Here is a 19,505-nt window from a genome sequence, read left to right as displayed (position 1 = left end):
TTTGGAAAACTGACTATTTTGGTGGATTTTTCCAATAGGGAATGTAACCATGGATTCCAAGGAAGTCTGATATCAAATAGACTTTCTGCCTTTGTAACAGGAATATATTCTTTCTAAGAGTGCTGGAGATAGGACTTTTTTTTAACTTTTGGTGAAGTACCACAGTGCTTCTTTCCTGAAGCCTTGGAATAAATGAGCTGGGAACTGATAAGCCATCAATGTTGGGGTTGAAGACCCAATGACATTATCTTCCTCCCACCACACTGAAGGAACATTGAACCTAAATGCTTCCCACAGATAAATGTTTAAATTACCCATGATCTCTACCGAACCAGCCTCTTTATTTTCCCATGATTACCCATAGACCTAGTCAGGTAGCAGTTCATGTAGAGATTGGGGAGACTGAGTATGGTGGTAAATTCTATAATCACTGCTAATGAAGAGAGACTGGTGGATCAGTGAAACATGGCATTCCCATGCAGTAGTAGGACTACAAGGCAAACAGGTGTTCATATGAATTCTTTCACAAATATTGGGAGCCCCTGAGACCAAGGGAGGGTAACTTGACTTCTTATGGAGAGCTGTTCCATAAAAATGGAATCTCTGCTGATGGTGTGATCATGCCAAGAGGGGCTGTTTGTATTGCCAACCTAGGCAAGATGAGGAGCCCCCATCTCAAAAAAATAGAGTAGAAAAAAAAGCAGCTCTTCTATGTTAATTACTTTCAAAAGCAAGGATGAAGAGTATCATCCTGAACAACTCAATGTTTTGTTTGAAGAGGAGTGGGCTATTAAGCCAAAGGGAAATTCAACAGATATGTCTGAATGCTTTAAAATTTAAAAATTGCATCATTTGGACTTTAAAAAACAAACAATTTTTTATCATTCAGAAGATTGATTTTTTTTTTGGAATAGTTACTGAGGAATAGATGCCAATAAGGAATTATGCAGTACTAAAAAAAACAATATTTTTGTAAACCTTTTGAAAAATTGTTGCAAATGATTCTAACATTGGTGAATTATGGTGCATTTGATCTTTCTCTTTTAGACAAAAGCAAATCTGGTAACACCAAGAAATGGGGAGCCACTAATTGCTGCTATTCAGGATTTCTTGACAGGTTTGTTCCAGGAAGTGGGATGTGGGGAGTGTGGAGGGGAATGTGAGAAATCATGTCTCATCCTATAATATAGTAAGATATTCTCATGATTTCTTTTTGTAAAAAGTATGTTAGAACCAAAATGAATAGAATAGATTGTTTATTCCTATTTCCTTATTTTATAGACGAGGAAACTGGTCAGAAGTAGAAATTGACTGTTCCCAGTGTCACAAAATTAATTTTTAACTGTGTGTTTTGGGGGTGATTGTGATTTTTAAATGTTAGATTTGGAATTTTTTCCCCACTTATTAGAAAAATACTTGTAAAGGGTTAAAGCATTACATAAATGTCAGTTTTCATTAATTAGTTGATTTATCAGTATGGATGTCTACAATATTTTTTAGTGACTTCCAAGATTCATCTTAAAATGTGCACAGTGTATATTTTTCTCTAACCACTATTTTTTTCTCTTTCAAAACTTCTAGGTGCCTATCTTCTTACTCTAAAAGATACTTTCTTTGATCGAGCTAAAGCTTGTCAGATCATTGCTTCAATTCTGGTTGGCAAGGATGAGAAAATTAAGGTTCGCCTTCCACCCCCAACAATCCTAAAGGTTGGTTTATAGAATTGTTGACTTGTTATCTATAGCCAGGCACAAAGGATTTGAACTCCAAACCATCTTGGCTGGTGGAATAAATTCATGATTTCTTTACTTTTCATAGTTTAATGTAATTACATAATTTAATCCAATTCTTTATCCGTTGGGTTCCACTTTCAGCCTGTTACTCTATGGACTGGAAAACAAGTCTTTAGCCTCATCCTTCAGCCTAGTGATTCGAATCCTGTGAGAGCCAACCTTCGAACAAAGGGCAAGCAGTATTGTGGCCGAGGGGAGGACCTCTGTGTTAATGACTCCTGTGAGTTGAGCCAAAGATTGCTCTTGAGTGCATATAGGGAGGGGAATTGGTCAGTGATCCTTCACTTTAAAAATTAGGCTAAAAAGGAGACATTTTGAAAGTTTTCTCAAAGCTTTTAGATAAGCTGTATATTTTTCTTTCATTCCTGCTGTATTCCTACAATATTTCATCTCACAGTTAATGTATTTTTCCCCTAAATATAAAATTGTCATGAACATCAGCAACTCCTTAATGCCCATCCACCAAAAGTCTGGCATTGACCAGGACACCATAGTTTATATTATTTGTGTTCAGTAGATTAAGGTATGTGTATTCATGATGTACATGGGCTGTAGTTAAAATAAAAGTAAGTTGTAAGCCTTAAAAGCTACAGACCTATCATTAACACATATAACTAATGTAAAAAAAGAGTAAAAGGAACTCTGGTTTAGAGTCACAGGCTGTGGGTTTGAAATGTTATTTCATATAACTCAAAGAGTTAGATAAGATCCCACTATAAATATGGTCATTTTATGCAACCTTAACCAATAAAACATTCAAATTTGAGCTTGACTGCTTTTGATTTTCAATGTAAATAAACAGGACAGAACACTGAAATCCTTTTCTTCCCCCTCTTTCCAAAGAATAGAGCCTTTGAGGAAATCCTCTAGTCTGTCTTTGACACTTCTTTCTCCTTAGACATGGAGATACCATGATAAGCACTCTTGAACCTGCTAACATTTGTGCTTACAGATGTGACCATCCAGAACAGTGAATTAATGAGTGGCAGTATGGACAAAGGAACTTTAGGATCTGGATCCAAGAACAACATCTTTTACATTTTGCTGAGAGATTGGGGGCAGATTGAAGCTGCTGATGCAATGTCCCGGCTGGCCCGGCTGGCACCTGTGTATCTATGTGAGTATTTCAGGGTCCCCAGTAGGAACCAATGTAAATAAGAAATAATTCACACATTTAACCTTCACCCTGGAAGACTAAATTAAGTGGAAAGTGGCAAACTGCTGTTCTCACTATTTTAGCAGTGTTGCTCTTTTTAAAGTGAACTTGATCTTGGACAAATTATTCATGTCTTATCACTTGAATCAGATGAACATTCACCTATTTCTGTATAGTTGTGTTTACATTTTTAAAAAAATGGAAAGACATTCTATACATGGTTATCTGCACATATTTCACTAATAAGATCTATGATGTCTTTGCCTTCCTTTCTTCCCTACAGCTAACCGAGGCTTCTCCATTGGGATCGGTGATGTCACACCAGGCCAGGGACTGCTAAAGGCCAAGTATGAATTACTGAATGCTGGCTACAAAAAATGTGATGAATATATTGAAGCCCTGAATACAGGCAAACTGCAGCAACAGCCAGGGTGCACTGCAGAGGAGACACTAGAGGTGAGGGCTTGGGATTTGTCTCTGCTTCCATTTGGTAGAGTGGAGGCATCTGGAAGAGTTGTGTTTGAGATCTGTTGCATTAATGATAGTGGGGAGACATCGTGGTGTAGCTGAAGAAGCCCTGCATTTCATTGTCACTAGACCTGGATCTGAACCTGATTCCTGCTACTTGTGACCTTGGGTCAATGACTTTAAACATTAGAGATCACAGTTTCATGATGTGAACAACATGGACTAAATTATTTAGAGTTAGGATTATTCTTAACAATCAAGGTCAAGGAGTGGCTAGGTGGCGTGGTGGATAAAGCACCAGACCTGGAGTCAGGAGTACGTGGGTTCAAATCCAGTCTCAGACACTTAATAATTACCTAGCTGTGTGGCCTTGGACAAGCCACTTAACCCTGTTTGCCTTGCAAAAACCTAAAAAAAAACAGTCAAGGTCAAGAAATCCCAGGACAGGTGTATTCAAACATTCCTAAGAGACCCTATCTTGTATGGGAATTGAATTCTGTATGAGGCCCTTCAGAACTTTTTTTGGGCAATGGTGCCCAAAAGACCTGAAAGGTGGAATACTCCCATTAGACATTTGCTATTTGACCACTTGGGGTTCCTCTTATTTCATTGGAGTATTTTGGACCCAGTGAACAATTATTTTTTTGCTTTATGCTCCATCTTCAGCATGGACAGATCAACACATCATCACTGTTAGAACAGAAGCTGAAACTATTGTTTTTGGGCAATTTTTTAAAAGAGATGATTGTATAAAAGTTGCTTTTTCATAATCATATTACCTGCTACTTTCTAGATTTGGTGCCAACTTCATTGGCGTTCCCAAGTATTAACATTCTGATAACAAGGTCTCTAAGTATCCATGATCAACAGTCATAATTCAAAGAACACTTTTTACTCTCCCCATCTCTCTAGTTCTCTTCTTTTCCTCTTTCTCTCCCTCCTCTCTTCCCCCCTTTCTGTTTCTCATCTTTCTGTCTTTGTCTTTCTGTCTGTCTCCCTCCCTCTCTCTCTTTTCCTGCCTTCCTCCCTTTCTCCCTCCGCTTCTTTGGACATTATCCTATACTACAAAAGCCTCCGCTGTGGAGAGGTTTCCAAGAATCACAAACCCTGACTGATTCACCGGAGTTCTCCATTTCTGCAGCAGATTGCTGCCATTGGGTCTTCTTTGAAAGGTTGTCGGGGACTTGTTTGAAAAGCTGGATTGAAAAAAGGGAGTTTTCCAGTTTAGTGTCTGAAAAGGTCAGATTCAGAATTTGTCACCCTCCTAGCTGATGTGTGTGTGTTCTTTTGTCTATTTATGTCTTTCTTTTATGGGAATCCTAGGCCTTAATCCTTAAGGAGCTCTCTGTGATCAGAGACCATGCTGGCAGTGCTTGCCTTCGAGAACTGGATAAGAGCAACAGTCCCCTTATCATGGCCCTTTGTGGCTCTAAAGGTAAGTGTGCAGAAAAGGACTTTAAGTGATTCCCAGCTTTCCTAAGAGAAGATTTGGCACAGTAGTTAAACTAAGTCATGAGTGTTTAAGAATTGGGGGGGGGGGGGGGAGGGAGAATTAGCTACTTTCCTTGAAAGGAATTGATAATAACATCTTAATATTGCTTTAATTCTAAGTATTAGGAAAGTCTCTTTGAACAAAATTTTGGTCAGAAACCTATGGGTGTATCTTTTAAAAGATTCATATTGTTTTCCATTCTTAGTTCTCTCTCACTTCCTTTCTCCTCAACATTGAGAAGGTATTTGTGGTCATGTAAAACAAATTCCTGCATTAGCTGTGTGCAATAAAAAAAGAGAGAGAGAGAGAGAGAAGAAAATGTGCTTTAGGGGCAGCTAGGTGGTACAGTGGATAGAGCACCAGCCCTGGAGTCAGAAGTACCTAAGTTCAAACAAATCTGGCCTCAGACACTTAATAATTACCTAGCTGTGTGGCCTTGGGCAAGCCACTTAACCCCATTGCCTTGCAGAAAAAAAAAACTTAAAAGAAAAGAAAATGTGCTTCAGTCTGCCTTCCGACTTGTTGCCTAGAGGTGGATAGCTTGTTTCATCCTGAATCCTTTGGAACTTTGGTCTGTCATTGTGCTGATGAGATCTGTTGCGTGTTTCAGAGTTATTATATTTTCACTGCTGTTAATATATAAATGTTCTTCGTTCTACTCTCTTCCCTTTGCATCAGCTCATATGAGTCTTTCTAGGATTCTCTGAGACAGACCATCCCCTTCATCATTTGTAGCATGATAGGATTCCATCAGAGTCATATATCTTAACTTATTCAATCATTCTCCAACTGATTGGGACTTTTTCTATATCCAGTTTTTTGCCATGACAAAAAATTGCTGTAAATATTTTTCTTCTGAGTCTTTTTTCCCTTTCTTTGATTTTTTTTCTCACAGATTCATCCACATTCACATGCATATTTACAAGTTACGTAATTTCCTTCCCACTCCCCTCAGTGGCAAACAGTCTGGTGAATATTGTTTACATAGATTTGTGTTTAGCAGGATTAGTCATTTTCTATATGAGTAATTAGGACCAACGGAGAAGAAAGAAAACCATGAGATAGGAAAAAAAACTTAAAAGAAAATTTTTTAAAATAGTGAGCATAGGGCCAGCTAGGTGGCGCAGTGGATAAAGCACTGGCCCTGGAGTCAGGAGTACCCGAGTTCAAATCCGGTCTCAGACACTTGATAATTACCTAGCTGTGTGGCCTTGGGCAAGCCACTTAACCCCATTGCCTTGCAAAAAAAAAAAAAAACCTAAAAAAAATAAAATAGTGAGCATAGCATTCATTCAGAATTTGTAGGTTTTTCTTTGTTTTCTTTTGTTTTTTGGCCTCTCGATGTAGACAGCATTGTCCATAACTGATCTCCCAGGGTTGTTCTAGGTCACTGAATTGCTGATCATAGCTTTATCCTTCAAGGTTGATTAACTCACAGTGTTATTGCTAATGTGAACAATGTTTTCTTGGTTCTACTACTTGCGTTCAGCATCAGTTCCTGTAATTCATTCCATGCTTCTGTAGAGTTCACCCTTTTTTTTAATAGTTTCCTATAGAATAATAATACTCTTTAACATATGCCTTAACTTATTCACCATTCTCCAACAGATGGGGACCCTTTCTGTTTCAGTTTTTTGCTAAGACAAAAAAACTGCTGTAAATATTTTTCTTTTGAGTCCTCATTTCCTCTTTGCTTTTTTTTTAAAGTATTTTTTTAGAGTATTAAATCAAGTAGCAGTATCATTGGGTTAAAAGATTATATATAGCCTTCATATTGGATTCCTGATGTGTTTCTCTAGGTTCTTTCATTAATATATCCCAGATGATTGCTTGTGTGGGACAACAAGCTATCAGTGGCTCTCGTGTGCCCGACGGCTTTGAAAATAGATCCCTACCGCACTTTGAGAAGCACTCAAAGGTGAGCAGTCCAGATTCAAGGTAGCCCCAGGCCACCTAGGCTGAGATCTGTAACTGTTATGGGAAACTAGTTTTCACAATAAATATTAATAGTATCTGAAAGTGTTCACTGTCTGATCCATACATACCTAGACTTGCAGGTGAGTATGTGTTAGAGTTAGTCCCACAGACACAAACTATATTTTTCTGGGAATGATAGCTTTTCTGGAGAAGAAAGACTTGGCTTGGCCCAAATCTGAGTCATTAAACAAAAGCTGTTTTAGATCTAGGAAATGTTCATTTTATAAATACAATCGAGTTTATGCTGGGGTTTGCTTAAGTGCCTAGATAGAAGTGTTAGGACTGAAAGTATCACCCAAAGAAATTGGTGATGCTGAGTTCCCCAGTGTTCCTGAGCTCAGTGTGGAGCAGCTCTTTGAACTTGAACATTGATCTGGTGACCATCACAGCTGAAAGCTCAACACTGATATGTAGCTTAACAGAACTCATTTCTGAACAGGCCCAGGTATAATCATTTCATCATTAAGGAATACTTACAAATAATACCTGTGATTTAGGATCATTCGAATGTATCTCAAATCCTCATTACATTCTGGGGAGAGGCCTAGAGATATACATTGTGAATCAATTTTATAATGAGATTTGGAAGGAGAGGTTAGAATATTGGTAACTGAGTCTGTCTGAAAATCTGGGGATCTGAGCTCTGTTCTTGGTTCTGCCAGTACCTGTGGGTGGTTGGGTGAGTCAATGTTCTTGGGTCCCTAAGCTTCCTCTTCTATAGAGTGAAAGAATCTCTAGGGGTTTGAGCAACCTGTCTTTCCATCCTCCTTCACCAGGGAAGGAAGGAATAGCAGGGGAACTTAGAATCCAGGACTCCAACTCCAAATCAGCCCTTTTTCCCTTCACTTGGATTGGACCAGACTATTGAAGATCTAAAGAACTCTAAAATTCTGTATTTTCATTTGTCTTTACTTTTCTCTCCCCCTTATAGCTTCCAGCAGCCAAAGGTTTTGTAGCTAACAGTTTTTATTCTGGTTTGACACCAACGGAGTTTTTCTTCCATACGATGGCTGGTAGGGAAGGTCTGGTTGACACGGCTGTCAAGACTGCAGAGACAGGATACATGCAGGTAACTGGAGGATGTACATGCCCTTCATGTATTTACGTTTGACACACGCACTCTAATTTATCTAGTCTTGGCTGAAAAAGAAAATCTATTAGCAAGATGAATCTTTTGATTCTATTCTTTTGTCCAGATGAATCTGTTCGGGTGTGACACAAACATGGAGGGCAGAGCAGGCTCCTGACAGTAGATGCCAGGACATGGCCAGCCTCAGGCAGGTCCTTTTTCTCTTAGGCCACAGTTCACACAGCAATTCAGTGAGCAGGTTAGACTGCAGACAATTTGGGCCCCTTTTTGTGCCAGTTCTGTTGTGTGTCCTAACAAGCCAAATAGCTGACTCGGGGGCTTGGAACATCAAGGCAGAACTTGAGCTTCACCTCTTTATTGATAGAACCATGACCTTAAATCCTTGCTTAAACCCTTGAATTTGTACGTTCATAATGTACAGCTTTTGTTTTTGGAGCACTGATAATATCAGAGTATCCTTGAACCCTGACCTCCTCCAAGAGCAGCATTCTTGATAACATAGAATTTAAGGATGGAAGAGTGAGAGGTGGAAGCAAAATTGAAGTTCAGAAAAAAACCGACTTACCTAGAAACAATCTGAGGGAGTGTGTAACATTCTACTTCCACAATCCTCCGACTCTGCAAAGAAGCCTCAAGAAGCAAGATCTTGTGGCTGTTCCGGGGGCTCAGTCATTGTCATTGCTTCTCAGTGTTTCAGTGTTCTTTGTTGTTGTGCTTCCTATTGATATTGTTGTGTCAGCTCATGACAGTCTTCCCTTATGTTGATCACTTCTTTGTTCTTTTACAGTGCAGTCCTATTCCATTGTGTGTGGTCATTGCCACTGAAAGTCATTTTCTAACAAGTTGATTGTTTCTTGTTTTGATGTGAGTCAGATTTGAGCCAATTCTGTGCACTTGTAACATGTAAAGATTGTAGAGTGTAAAGTTTGCCATTGTTGTCTTAATATGGTTTTGGTTTTTTATCTTTACCTTCTTGATGTGGAAAAGATAAATTTCCCAGAGTAATGGGTCACTATACAACAAATGAGTTCTCTTTCTCTCTAATAAGGGGCAAGGCCCCAGTCCTCAATAATGTATATAGGAGCCTACAGGAAGTCTGGCTCAAATTGTTTTTAGATGCAAAACCATTGCCTTAATGTCAACCCTAGGTAAAATGAAGACAAAGTTAGAAGTGGCTCAGAACACTGGATTTAAATTATGTATATAATGAAATGTGTCACCTCCACTCACCTTTGCAAATACAGAGAGTTCTGTAATTTGTGGCATATTTGAAATCCCAACACATCTTGTCATGAGAACTTTTCTTTTTTTTCTTTCCTTTTATCTTTAATTTGGGGAGGTAGATGTTTTGATGGATTTGACCAGGACAGCCTATTTATTGTGATTGGAATACTTCTTCACCCTTTCCTTAGAGAAGACTTGTGAAATCTCTTGAAGATCTCTGCTCACAATATGACCTTACTGTCAGAAGCTCAACTGGTGATATTATCCAGTTTATTTATGGTGGTGATGGCTTGGATCCTGCAGCCATGGAGGGAAAAGATGAGCCCTTGGAGTTCAAAAGAGTGCTTGATAACATCAAAGTAAGATTGATCACGTCCTTTGGATTCAGAGCTGGGGTTAAAACAAGAGTCCACTTTAACTTAAAGCAACTGGGGCAAGATCCTGGGCTTGTACTTGATTCTTTGGCGGTTTTCTGTTGCCTTCTTCTGAGGCATGAATTTAAATTTTGTATAAATAAGAACATTTAACCATATTCACTCCTACAATGTTTGATTTAGTTCTGTCTATGAAAAATTTATAGAAAATCAGCAAAAATATCATCCTATTTTCTTTGTTTAGCATTTGGGAATTATCTGGTTTAGACAAAATGATGAGCTACAAAAGTTTTAGATAAATGCATATAAATACATATGTACACACACACACACACACAAATAAACATGCAGGCTGCCTAATTTTTGTGTTTCTTTATGAAATTTTCTTTCATTTAATGCTACTCCTGTTTCTCTCATTTTAATATTTGAGGCAGTCTTTCCATGCCAGAGTGAACCAGCCCTGAGTAAAAATGATTTGGTGCTAACAACAGAATCGATCATGAAGAGGAGTGAGTTCCTCTGCTGCCAGGAAAGTTTTCTTCAGGTAAATATGATTTGTGGTGCTCAGCTTTTCCCAGATGTGATTATATTTCAGAAAGTTTGTGATTCAGAAGAATCAGTAGATTTTATGGTGACTTTTTTTGGTTTTGCAAGGCAGTGGGGTTAAGGTTCATATAACCTTTTAAAGTCTGTAAAACTAGGGACCTTTTCCAGAATTCTTTTTCCAGTTGATCTAGTTCAAACTTACAAACTATAGTTACAGGATCATATGTCAGTTTCATCTTTCTATTTGTCTTTAAAGACATTAACCCAGACAGATAATAAAGCACAAGCAAGATAATGTTATTATCCTAGTTGGAGGCATGTTTGCTTAACAGTATTAATTTGGGAGTTTCCGTTACAAGTTTTAGAGATTTCCTTGATTTCTTTACTGTTTTTTTTATGCTTTGGGTTCAGGGAAATTTGACTTTGTTGTTTTGCACTCTCATTTTAGTTGCTTTTTTTCATTTTTGAAAAGAGAAGATGAAGTAATATTTTGAAAAATAATGTTGATTTCATTGTTGCAAGATTTTCTGGTCAGGCCAGTTCTTCCTTACTTGACAAGAAGTCTTACAGTTCCAACCAGTGTTACCAGTGCTCCTGCAGTGGGATGATCAGTAGTCTTGAGCATGGCAGAATTGTGGGCAGCAGTTGTGAACTTAGTGGTTTTTCTGACCAGGCTGGTCTCCTCTGGTTTCCTCCAACTCATAGAGTTGAAATGACTACCCCCCAAAGTAGCATATATATATTTCATTGCAAAGACCCCAAATTCCTTTTCTTTAGAGGAGCTTGTGCCTGGTAACTTGCCTACTCAGGGAGCCCTTGAAAGCCCTACATGTTCAAGTGCATCCACCCTACTTTTGTTCTTTAGGGGTGAAATAATGCATGCTCTACCCTCTTCCCCCAACTCCACCACTAAGTAGAATAACCATGAGCACATAGCTGTCATTTGGAACCTAAAGAGACTTTTAGGAAACTGATGTGGAAAAGACTGTTCAGTCCTATAAGGAGACTTGGTGTAAAGACCATCTCAGGCCAAAGTACAGGTATAAACTCATCAGTATCAGAGTTTCCTGAGTGAAAAAATTATTTTAAATTATTAAAAGTGAACATATTATATTATATGTTATATATTTTATTATACTATATTAAAAGTGAAAAAGTCAAATGTTTACTTGCCAGTTTGTAATCCAGTGAGAAGACATAGTCTAAGACATAAGCTTAATTTTTTTTTTGGACTTATGAAACTTCGTTCTGATTAGCAAGTGCACTGACTTTTAAGATGTTTACTTTAATGTTGATTAATAGGACCCTTTCTTTTGTTCTGAGCTTGTGAAGCATGGAGTTCAAAGAAAATAGTGCTTTTTTGAAAAGCAGGGTTCCCCCCCTTATGCATTACAGCCCTGCAGAGGATGTAGGTATACAGGTAACTTTGGGTCTGTAGTATTTAAATTGACTTTTAATAAAGCCAGCCTTCAGTGATAAATGCAAAAGGTAATAACTGTCTTAGATTTCCATGTAAAATTAATTTTTTTTCTTCTTTAAAGACACATTAGAATGTTAAACAAAGTGAAAAGGACAAATGGTTTAGTTTGTTCTTCTAAATGTATGGCTAAACTTCTGCTTAGAACATTGGCCCTGGTGAACCTAACCTGTGTTAGTTGTGAAACTGAAATTCTTTCTCCTAGGGCAGATTTTTAAACTATCTAAAAAATATTTCTTATGTCTTGCATTACTGTACTTGTATGATCAGTATTTCACAAGTGATAGTGAAGGGGCAGAAGGCAGGGAGAGGTTTTGGAACTTACCTTTTTTTTAAAATAAATGTTTTAAAAAATTAATGTAATTGGAAAATATTTATATATATGTGTGTATATATATATATATATATATATATATATTTTTTAAAAAAGGATAAATGACATTTCCAACAGCACATTCATTGATTTCTACTATTATGAAGTTTCAAGTTGGTGATGGTAGTTCCTAGATTTACATTTAAAGCAACATGGCAATCATTTCAAAAAGCATTTATTAAGCTTCTTGTTTTTTAATGATATGTATTTTTTATTTGTTTTCTAATTCTATACAGTAATAGTTTCTACCAATTTTTTTCCCAAGGTTTTGAATTTTGCATTTTTTCCCTCCCTCCCTTTTCCCCCACCCCAATAGAAGCTAATCTGATAGTCTTTACATTTGTTTCCATGATATGCAGAGTATTAAACTTTTTTTAAAAAAACTTTTTTTTTTATTAAGATGATTTAAGTTGATATTTTATGGCTTGTGGTTTCTAAGTTAGTTGTAGTTACTTCTGCCTCCAGTACAGATTACAGCTCCTCACTCAGTCTTGTAGTTTACCCTCTCATGAGGCTTTTCAAGCTGTGGTCATTTAGTCCTCAATCACCAATCCTATCTATGTAAATATGTATAACCTGTTTTGATAGCCCCTGCTGGAGCTATTGCCCCTCTTGTATATCTGCAGAAACCATGGGATCCCCTTTGCACAACCAAAAACTATGGGATATCCCCCTCCTTTGTTGGATATCATCCTTCAAAAGTGGTTTTGGAAACCACTTTACAATAAAAACATTGTCTCAGATCTTTTATTACATTTGTAAATACATAGTATACATCAGAGTGAAATTGAAAGAAAAGTTTCCCAAATTACTGATATGTGTTATTACAACAATTGATTCTGACTTTTCAGGAAATAAAAAAATTTATCAAAGTTGTTTCTGAGAAGATCAAGAAAACCAGAGATAAATATGGCATTAACGATAATGGAACAACAGAGGTAATATCCTGTTAAGCTGGTTTAGTAAATCATTTTTTAAATATGTTGCTCCTATTTCAAATTCTCTTACTGATTTGTACTTTTTCAGCCACGTGTCTTGTACCAGTTGGATCGGATCACTCCAACCCAGATAGAAAAGTTTCTTGAGACCTGTAGGGACAAGTACATGAGGTAGGATGCTGGATGGTGTTATGAGATCACAGAGAATTAATTTAGAAGTCTCTTAATGTCCATTAATATATTTTCTTGCCAATATGAAATTCTTTGTCACTGCAGATCCACACAGTTGGTGACCATTTAGTACAGCCTTTTACTTTCATGAGTAATTCTGCAACATCTCCTGCAAGATTTTAATGTATTGATGTATTAATAATAAAAGAAATCTGTAAACTTGTATGGTTTTCTAAGTTCCTCTGAAGCCAGCAGAGGTCCCTAGGGACAGAGTAGCAGACCCTTTTTTCTAACTGAGCTTAGCATCTCTGGCCTAGGTGATGATCTAGCCAAAGATATGAGGGGAACCAGAAGAGAGGAAAGAATAGAGAAGGTGGTAAACAGTATCCAGTACAACAGGGAGTTTGAGAAGGACGAGACCTGAAAAAAGACTATCATCTTTGGCAATGAAGACATGACTGGTAACTCAGAGGGTAGGTTAAGATGAGTGATGAGGTGGAAATCAGATTCCAGCAGGAGCATCACTTTCAGTTCTTGTTTCCACCTCTGAGGAATGATAATGGCATCTAAAGGAAGCCAATCATACCAGTGAAAAAAATGTTGATGTCCCATATCTAGTGACTATAACAAAGTGCTTATTATTACATGCTCACGAGGTCTCAGGCTCTGTGCTGAGTGTTGGGGATGTAAAAGAAAAATACAAAAACAGATTCTACTGTTGAGAAGATAACAGTTATATGAATGGGGGAAATAACATATAAATCAGTTAGTTTGAAAGAAACCTGGGGGAAAAGAGAGAAGTGGCTGAGTCTTACAGAAAGCCAGAGATTGAAAATGTTGGACACTGGGAGGGGAAAAGCATTCAAACTTTGGAATGCCAGAAACCAGAAGATGGTACTGTCCTTGGGGAATGGTAGGGCAGGAGAGCCAGAAGGCCCAACCAGCCAAGTTGTAGCATTTATTAAAGGGGGGGGGGGGTCTAGAACAGAGCAGGGACAAGCATGGGAGGAGCTTAATTGCTTGAAGGAAGAGTGTGTATATCAGTGTCTGCTCCAGAGGAATGACCTCAAAACAATGCAGGCAAGGTCCAGGGGCTGACTCAGCTTCATGGAAGGAAATCCTGTCCAATAGTGGAGTAGTGAACTGAGCTTCCTCAGGAGGAATCTGCTCTTAACAAGGGTCCAAGATTGATTGTGTAGTGCTCCCTCTCTGAGTTACCAGTCGTGTCTTATTGCCAAAGATAGTGGTCTTTTCTCAGCCTCGTCCTTCTCACTCTTTTGCATTGGATGTTCTGGACTTCCTGCTTCTCCTCCATACTCTTTCCTCTGGATTTTTAGGACAATTCTCTCTTCTGGTTCCCCTCCTACCTTTGACCTGATCACCACAAAGGCTAGGGATGGCAGGCTCAGCTAGAAAAGGGGCTTAGGTACCTCTGTTGGGCTGTAGAGAAAACCATACATAGATCAACACATTAAAATCACAGGTCCTTTACATAGGAGAGAACATTAAACTTTCTTCCTTTTTCATTATTCAGGCATCTTTAAAGAAGCATAGACTTGAAGAGTATTTCATGAGGGTTGTTTTCTCAAGCTTGTTTAAGTGCAGAGAGGTAGTGTGGTTGTGAAAGAGGAGAACCTTCAAATCTGAAAACTTGTCTGGTTTCAAGTCTTGTCTCTGAGAGATATTAGTTGTGTGACCCGTGGGCAAGTTACTTAATCTTTCTATATCTCTGACTTCTGGCTACTGCCATATGTTGAATGAAGAGTTACCATTCTGTCTAAGTGGGAGAATTTTCCTCACAAGGAGTTCCTTATACTGGTCTTGACCAAAAAGAGTAGAAAAAACCAAGCAAACTCTAAATGAAAAACCAGATAAATGTAAAAGCATCGTGGTTACACTTGGAAGTTTTAGGAACATGTTTCTTTGAATTTAGCTGTCCTTTCTAATAACCACCAAAAAAAAAAGACTGAAACATTGACTTACGTGTGTCAGTATCCCAGATGTAGATGTATTTTCAGGACAAATTAGGCCTGTGGGATACAAATGTGCAATGTGATGGCTCTGACATTCTGTTCTGCAAATTGATTTCAATGGGTGGGGTTCCCTTCTCATTCTGTCCTCCTCCTCATCCCCCAACCCCTTAATCTTCCTCGTAAGACTGTTGGTAATAATAGGGACTTGCAGAATCATAGAATGTTTATATCTGGAAAGGATTCTAGAACATACAATCCCACGATATTAGCATTAGTTCTCATTTAGATTGCGACTGATTACAAATCATTTTCATGGCCATTTTTACATCTTTTATATTCCTTTTCCTGTTCCTTTTTCAATGATCATTTTTTTAGGTCTATTGTGTTTTCTGCCCTCCCTCTCTGTATTACCTAGACTTTATTCTACACACAAACTCATATGTTCCCTAGAATGTAAGCTCCTTGAGAGCGCAGAGACTCATTTATCATTGTATTTAAATCCCCACCCAGTAGAAGATGAGCAAATGTTTATTGGTTGATTAATTGATTATTTCATTTCAACCTCACAACAAGTGTGTAAAACAGAGTGGGAGTGTGAACAGCCAGAAAAAATATCCTGCATCAGGAATTAGAAGATATGGGTTCATATTTGACTCTCTCACATTTAAGTACACATGTGACCCTGGACAAGTCATTCAGGTCTTTAAGCCTCAGTTTCCTTTTTTGTAAATTGGAGATAATAATACTTGCTTCCCACTACTATTTTCTGGGGTTATTTTGATATATTTATTGTTACTTAGTTTTTTTTAAGGATATCTTAACTCTTTGTGACCCCATAAGGGATTTTCTTGGTAAAGATCCTCTAGTAGTTTGCCATTTCCTTCTCCAGCTCATTTGTACAGATGAGGAAACTGAGACAGACAAGGCTAAAGGACTTGTCCAGAGTCACACAGCTAGTAATTTGAACTCTTGTCTTCCTGACTCTTGGGCCAGAACTCCATCCACTTCACAACCTATTTTCCCTGTTGTGATCAGTACTTTGTAAACCCAGAAATGCTACATACTTTTGAACAACTATTATTCTTCCTTATTGTTACAGATTAGGAATTTGAGATTCAAAGAGATCGAATAAATTATATACATGTAGCTGATTTGGGGGGAGCTCAGATCCAGAAACATAAGATTTTAGAATGAGAACAGACAGTAGGGGTGATTTAGTAACAAAACTTGACCAAAGGCTCCCCACTGCAACACATTCAATAAGCAATCATCTAATGTTGGTTTAAAGACCCCTAGTAAATAGGAATTTGCCACCTTCTAGGTGAGCTCAATTCACTTTTGGATAATTCTAATTATTAGAAGGGGTTTTTTCTGACATCAAATTTATATGAAACTTTTTTCAACTTCTATTCATTGTTACTGGTTCTATTCTCTGAGCAAATCCAATCTTCTACCAAGTGACAACCCTTCAAATATTTGAAGACAAGAATTGTGTCTCTCCTAAAATGTCTTCCTTCAGGGTAACCATCCTTAGGCACTTGAGCCAATTCTGCGCAGGCCTAAAGACTCTTATCCTTATTGATTGCCTTTCTGTGACCACCCTCCATAGAGTTATCAATTTTCCTCCCAAATTGTTGTATCCAAAATTGAACAGAATACCTTAGATGCTATAACAGGCAGAGTACAACAGGACTATGATATCCTTATTACCCAAAGCTATGTTTCTTTTAAAGTAATCCAAAATTGCATTAACTTTTCTGACTACCACATCATACTGTTGAATTTTTTCTAGCTTTCAAAGCAGAAAAGTCCCAGATTGTTCCCTAACTCTGCCTCTCCCATCTTGTTTGTCTCTGAACTGAACTTTATAATTTTATATATATATCCTTGTTAGACTTCATCTTATAGTTTTAGACTGTAAATAATTTTTTTTATACACTTTCTCCCACACCTTTCTCATCTGCTTTTGTTTTTTTGTAAGGCAAATGGGGTTAAGTGGCTTGCCTAAGGCCACACAGCTAGGTAATTATTAAGTGTCTGAGACCAGATTTGAACCCAGGTACTCCTGACTCCAGGGCTGGTGCTTTATCCACTACACCACCTAGCCACCCCTCATCTGCAAATCTAATAAACAGTAGTCAAGTCTAAAACTGTTTAATAGAATTAGCCCAAGTCCAGATCTCTCTCTTAGATGCTCAACTGGAAAGTGACATGGAACCATGAAGGGCTGCTCTTGGAAGCTCTTTTTGGCAATTCAGCCAATTAAAAGTTCTTCTAGTTGTACTATTCTCTAACCTATATTCTCCATTTTTTTCTAAGAAATAGTGTGAAAGAGCACAATGCCTGAAAAATAATAGCTAATTGACAGTGAAAACTTAGGCAAGGTTTTTGGATGCAAGAAAATTATGAAAAGAGGCACAAAAATACTAAAGAAAATAACACTTTAAAAAGCAGAATTATATACATGATCAAGGAGGCAAAAAAAATCCACTGAAAAGAAGTAATGACAGAATTGCCCAAATGGGAAAAAAAGTGCAAAAGCTCACTGAAGAAAATAATTCCTGAAAAATTAGAATTGAGGAAGTGGAGGTGACATCAAGAAACAATAAAACATGGGGCAGCTAAGTCATGCAATGGATAGAGCACCAACCCTGGAGTCAGGAGTACCTGGGTTCAAATCCGGTCTCAGACACTTATTAATAACCTGGCTGTGTGACCTTGGGCAAGTCACTTAACCCCATTGCCTTGCCAAAAACAAGTAGAAACAATAAAGTCTAAAGAATGAAAAAATAGAAGAAAATGTGAAATACCTCATTGGAAAATCAACTGACTTAGAAATAAATCAAGGAGAGGTGATTTAACAATTATTAGACTACCTGAAAACTATGATTTTAAAAAAAGCTTTGTCATCATATTTTGTGAAATTAGTAAGGAACACTGCTCTGATAAACTGGAAACAGAAGATAAAAAAGAAGTTGAAAGAAATCATCAATTGCTCCCTGAAAGAGATCCCCAAATGAAAACTCCCAGAAATATAGCCAAATTCCAGAGCTTCCGTGTCAAGGAGAAAATATTTCGATCAGCCAGAAAGGAACAATTCAAATATTGTGGATCAATAGTAAGATTTAGCAGCTTCCAAGTTAAAGTAGTCAAGGCTAGGAATATGATATGCCAGAAAGTAGGAGAACTAGGATTACAACCAAGAATAACCCATGTAACCAAACTGATTATAAATCCTTTTGGGGGAGAGGAAATGGATGTTTAATGAAATAGATTGTCAAGCATACCTAATGAAAAATAAGAAATTAATAGAAAATTTTACTTTCAGATTTAAGAAACATATAAAAAGGTAAGCATGAAAGATAAATTAAAGGGATGGAATAAGGTTAAACTTTAAATTTCCCTAAGAGAAGTTGATACATGAAGTATGGTTTCAAAAATAAAGGGATGAGAAAGAGGAATGAATTGGGAGAAGGGAGAAATAAAATGGAGGAAATTATTTTATAATAAAGAGGTGCTAGGGGCGGCTAGGTGGCGTAGTGGATAGAGCACCGGCCTTGGAGTCAGGAGTACCTGGGTTCAAATCCGACCTCAGACATTTAATAATGACCTAGCCGTGTGGCCTTGGGCAAGCCACTTAACCCCATTTGCCTTGCAAAAACCTTAACAAAAAAAAAATTAAAAAAAAATAGTGCAGAAGGGAGAGTTTCTATAATGGAGGTAGAAATGAGCGGATGGACAATACTTGAAGCATACTCTAATCAGAATTGGTTCAAAAGGGGAGTAGCATACACAGAAAGGAGGAAGGAAAGAGAATAAAAAAGGGAGGTGGATTAAAAGAGGCAGCAGTTAGAAGCAACACAGACTTTTAAGGAGCTACAGGATAAAAAGAATCAGATGGAGAGAAATAAATAGTTAATAATCATTACTGTGAATGTGAATAGGAAGAGCTCTCCTATAAAATGGAAGTAGGCAGTAGGATGGATAAAAAAACAGAATCCAACAATATGCTGTACAATAGACACAGTTAAAATAAAGGGCTGGAACAAAATCTATTATGCTTCAGTCGAGGTAAAAGAAAGTGTGTTTAAGCCCTTTTCAGGATTTCCACTTTTTTTTTTTAGTTTTTTTTTTGCAAGGCAATAGGGTTTAGTGGCTTGTCCAAGGGCACACGGCTAGGTAATGAGTGTCTGAGGCCAGGTTTGAACACAGGTACTCCTGACTCTAGGAATGGTGCTCTATCCAATGAGCCACCTAACCACCTTGGGGTTTCCACCTTTGATGTCCACTTGAGTCATCTAACTCTTCACCTGTGGCTCCAGAGCCACACCCTGGTAAAACATTTCAGCAGACCAGTTAAACCAGGTTCAGGCAACCAAGGGAGTCTCAAATTCATCTGAGTTGTGCAGAGTGTCTATCCTAAGCATGTGAAGTCTTCCACTGGTGGAATGGA

The 19,505-nt window shown here is 37.7% G+C and overlaps 1 protein-coding gene across 2 annotated transcripts in view; it reads left to right on the top strand.

Annotated features, from left to right (window-relative positions):
- Nucleotides 1-19,505, top strand: part of POLR3A (RNA polymerase III subunit A) — a 56,588-nt gene that overhangs the window by 18,202 nt on the left and 18,881 nt on the right. For both annotated transcript variants that reach the window (XM_074232927.1, XM_074232928.1), the window contains exons 12-23: nucleotides 1,048-1,117; nucleotides 1,582-1,709; nucleotides 1,875-2,013; nucleotides 2,746-2,910; nucleotides 3,233-3,405; nucleotides 4,741-4,852; nucleotides 6,709-6,827; nucleotides 7,818-7,955; nucleotides 9,389-9,559; nucleotides 10,005-10,118; nucleotides 12,822-12,908; nucleotides 12,997-13,079. In XM_074232927.1, coding sequence (XP_074089028.1) covers nucleotides 1,048-1,117; nucleotides 1,582-1,709; nucleotides 1,875-2,013; nucleotides 2,746-2,910; nucleotides 3,233-3,405; nucleotides 4,741-4,852; nucleotides 6,709-6,827; nucleotides 7,818-7,955; nucleotides 9,389-9,559; nucleotides 10,005-10,118; nucleotides 12,822-12,908; nucleotides 12,997-13,079 — 1,499 coding nt within the window. The remainder of the gene's footprint in view (nucleotides 1-1,047; nucleotides 1,118-1,581; nucleotides 1,710-1,874; nucleotides 2,014-2,745; nucleotides 2,911-3,232; nucleotides 3,406-4,740; nucleotides 4,853-6,708; nucleotides 6,828-7,817; nucleotides 7,956-9,388; nucleotides 9,560-10,004; nucleotides 10,119-12,821; nucleotides 12,909-12,996; nucleotides 13,080-19,505) is intronic.

The sequence above is a fragment of the Macrotis lagotis genome, chromosome 4, assembly GCF_037893015.1.
Source record: "Macrotis lagotis isolate mMagLag1 chromosome 4, bilby.v1.9.chrom.fasta, whole genome shotgun sequence".
NCBI classification, from domain to species: Eukaryota; Metazoa; Chordata; class Mammalia; order Peramelemorphia; family Peramelidae; genus Macrotis; species Macrotis lagotis.
Note: the sequence above shows the minus strand (reverse complement) of the source record. Positions and strands in the feature narration are given on the sequence as shown.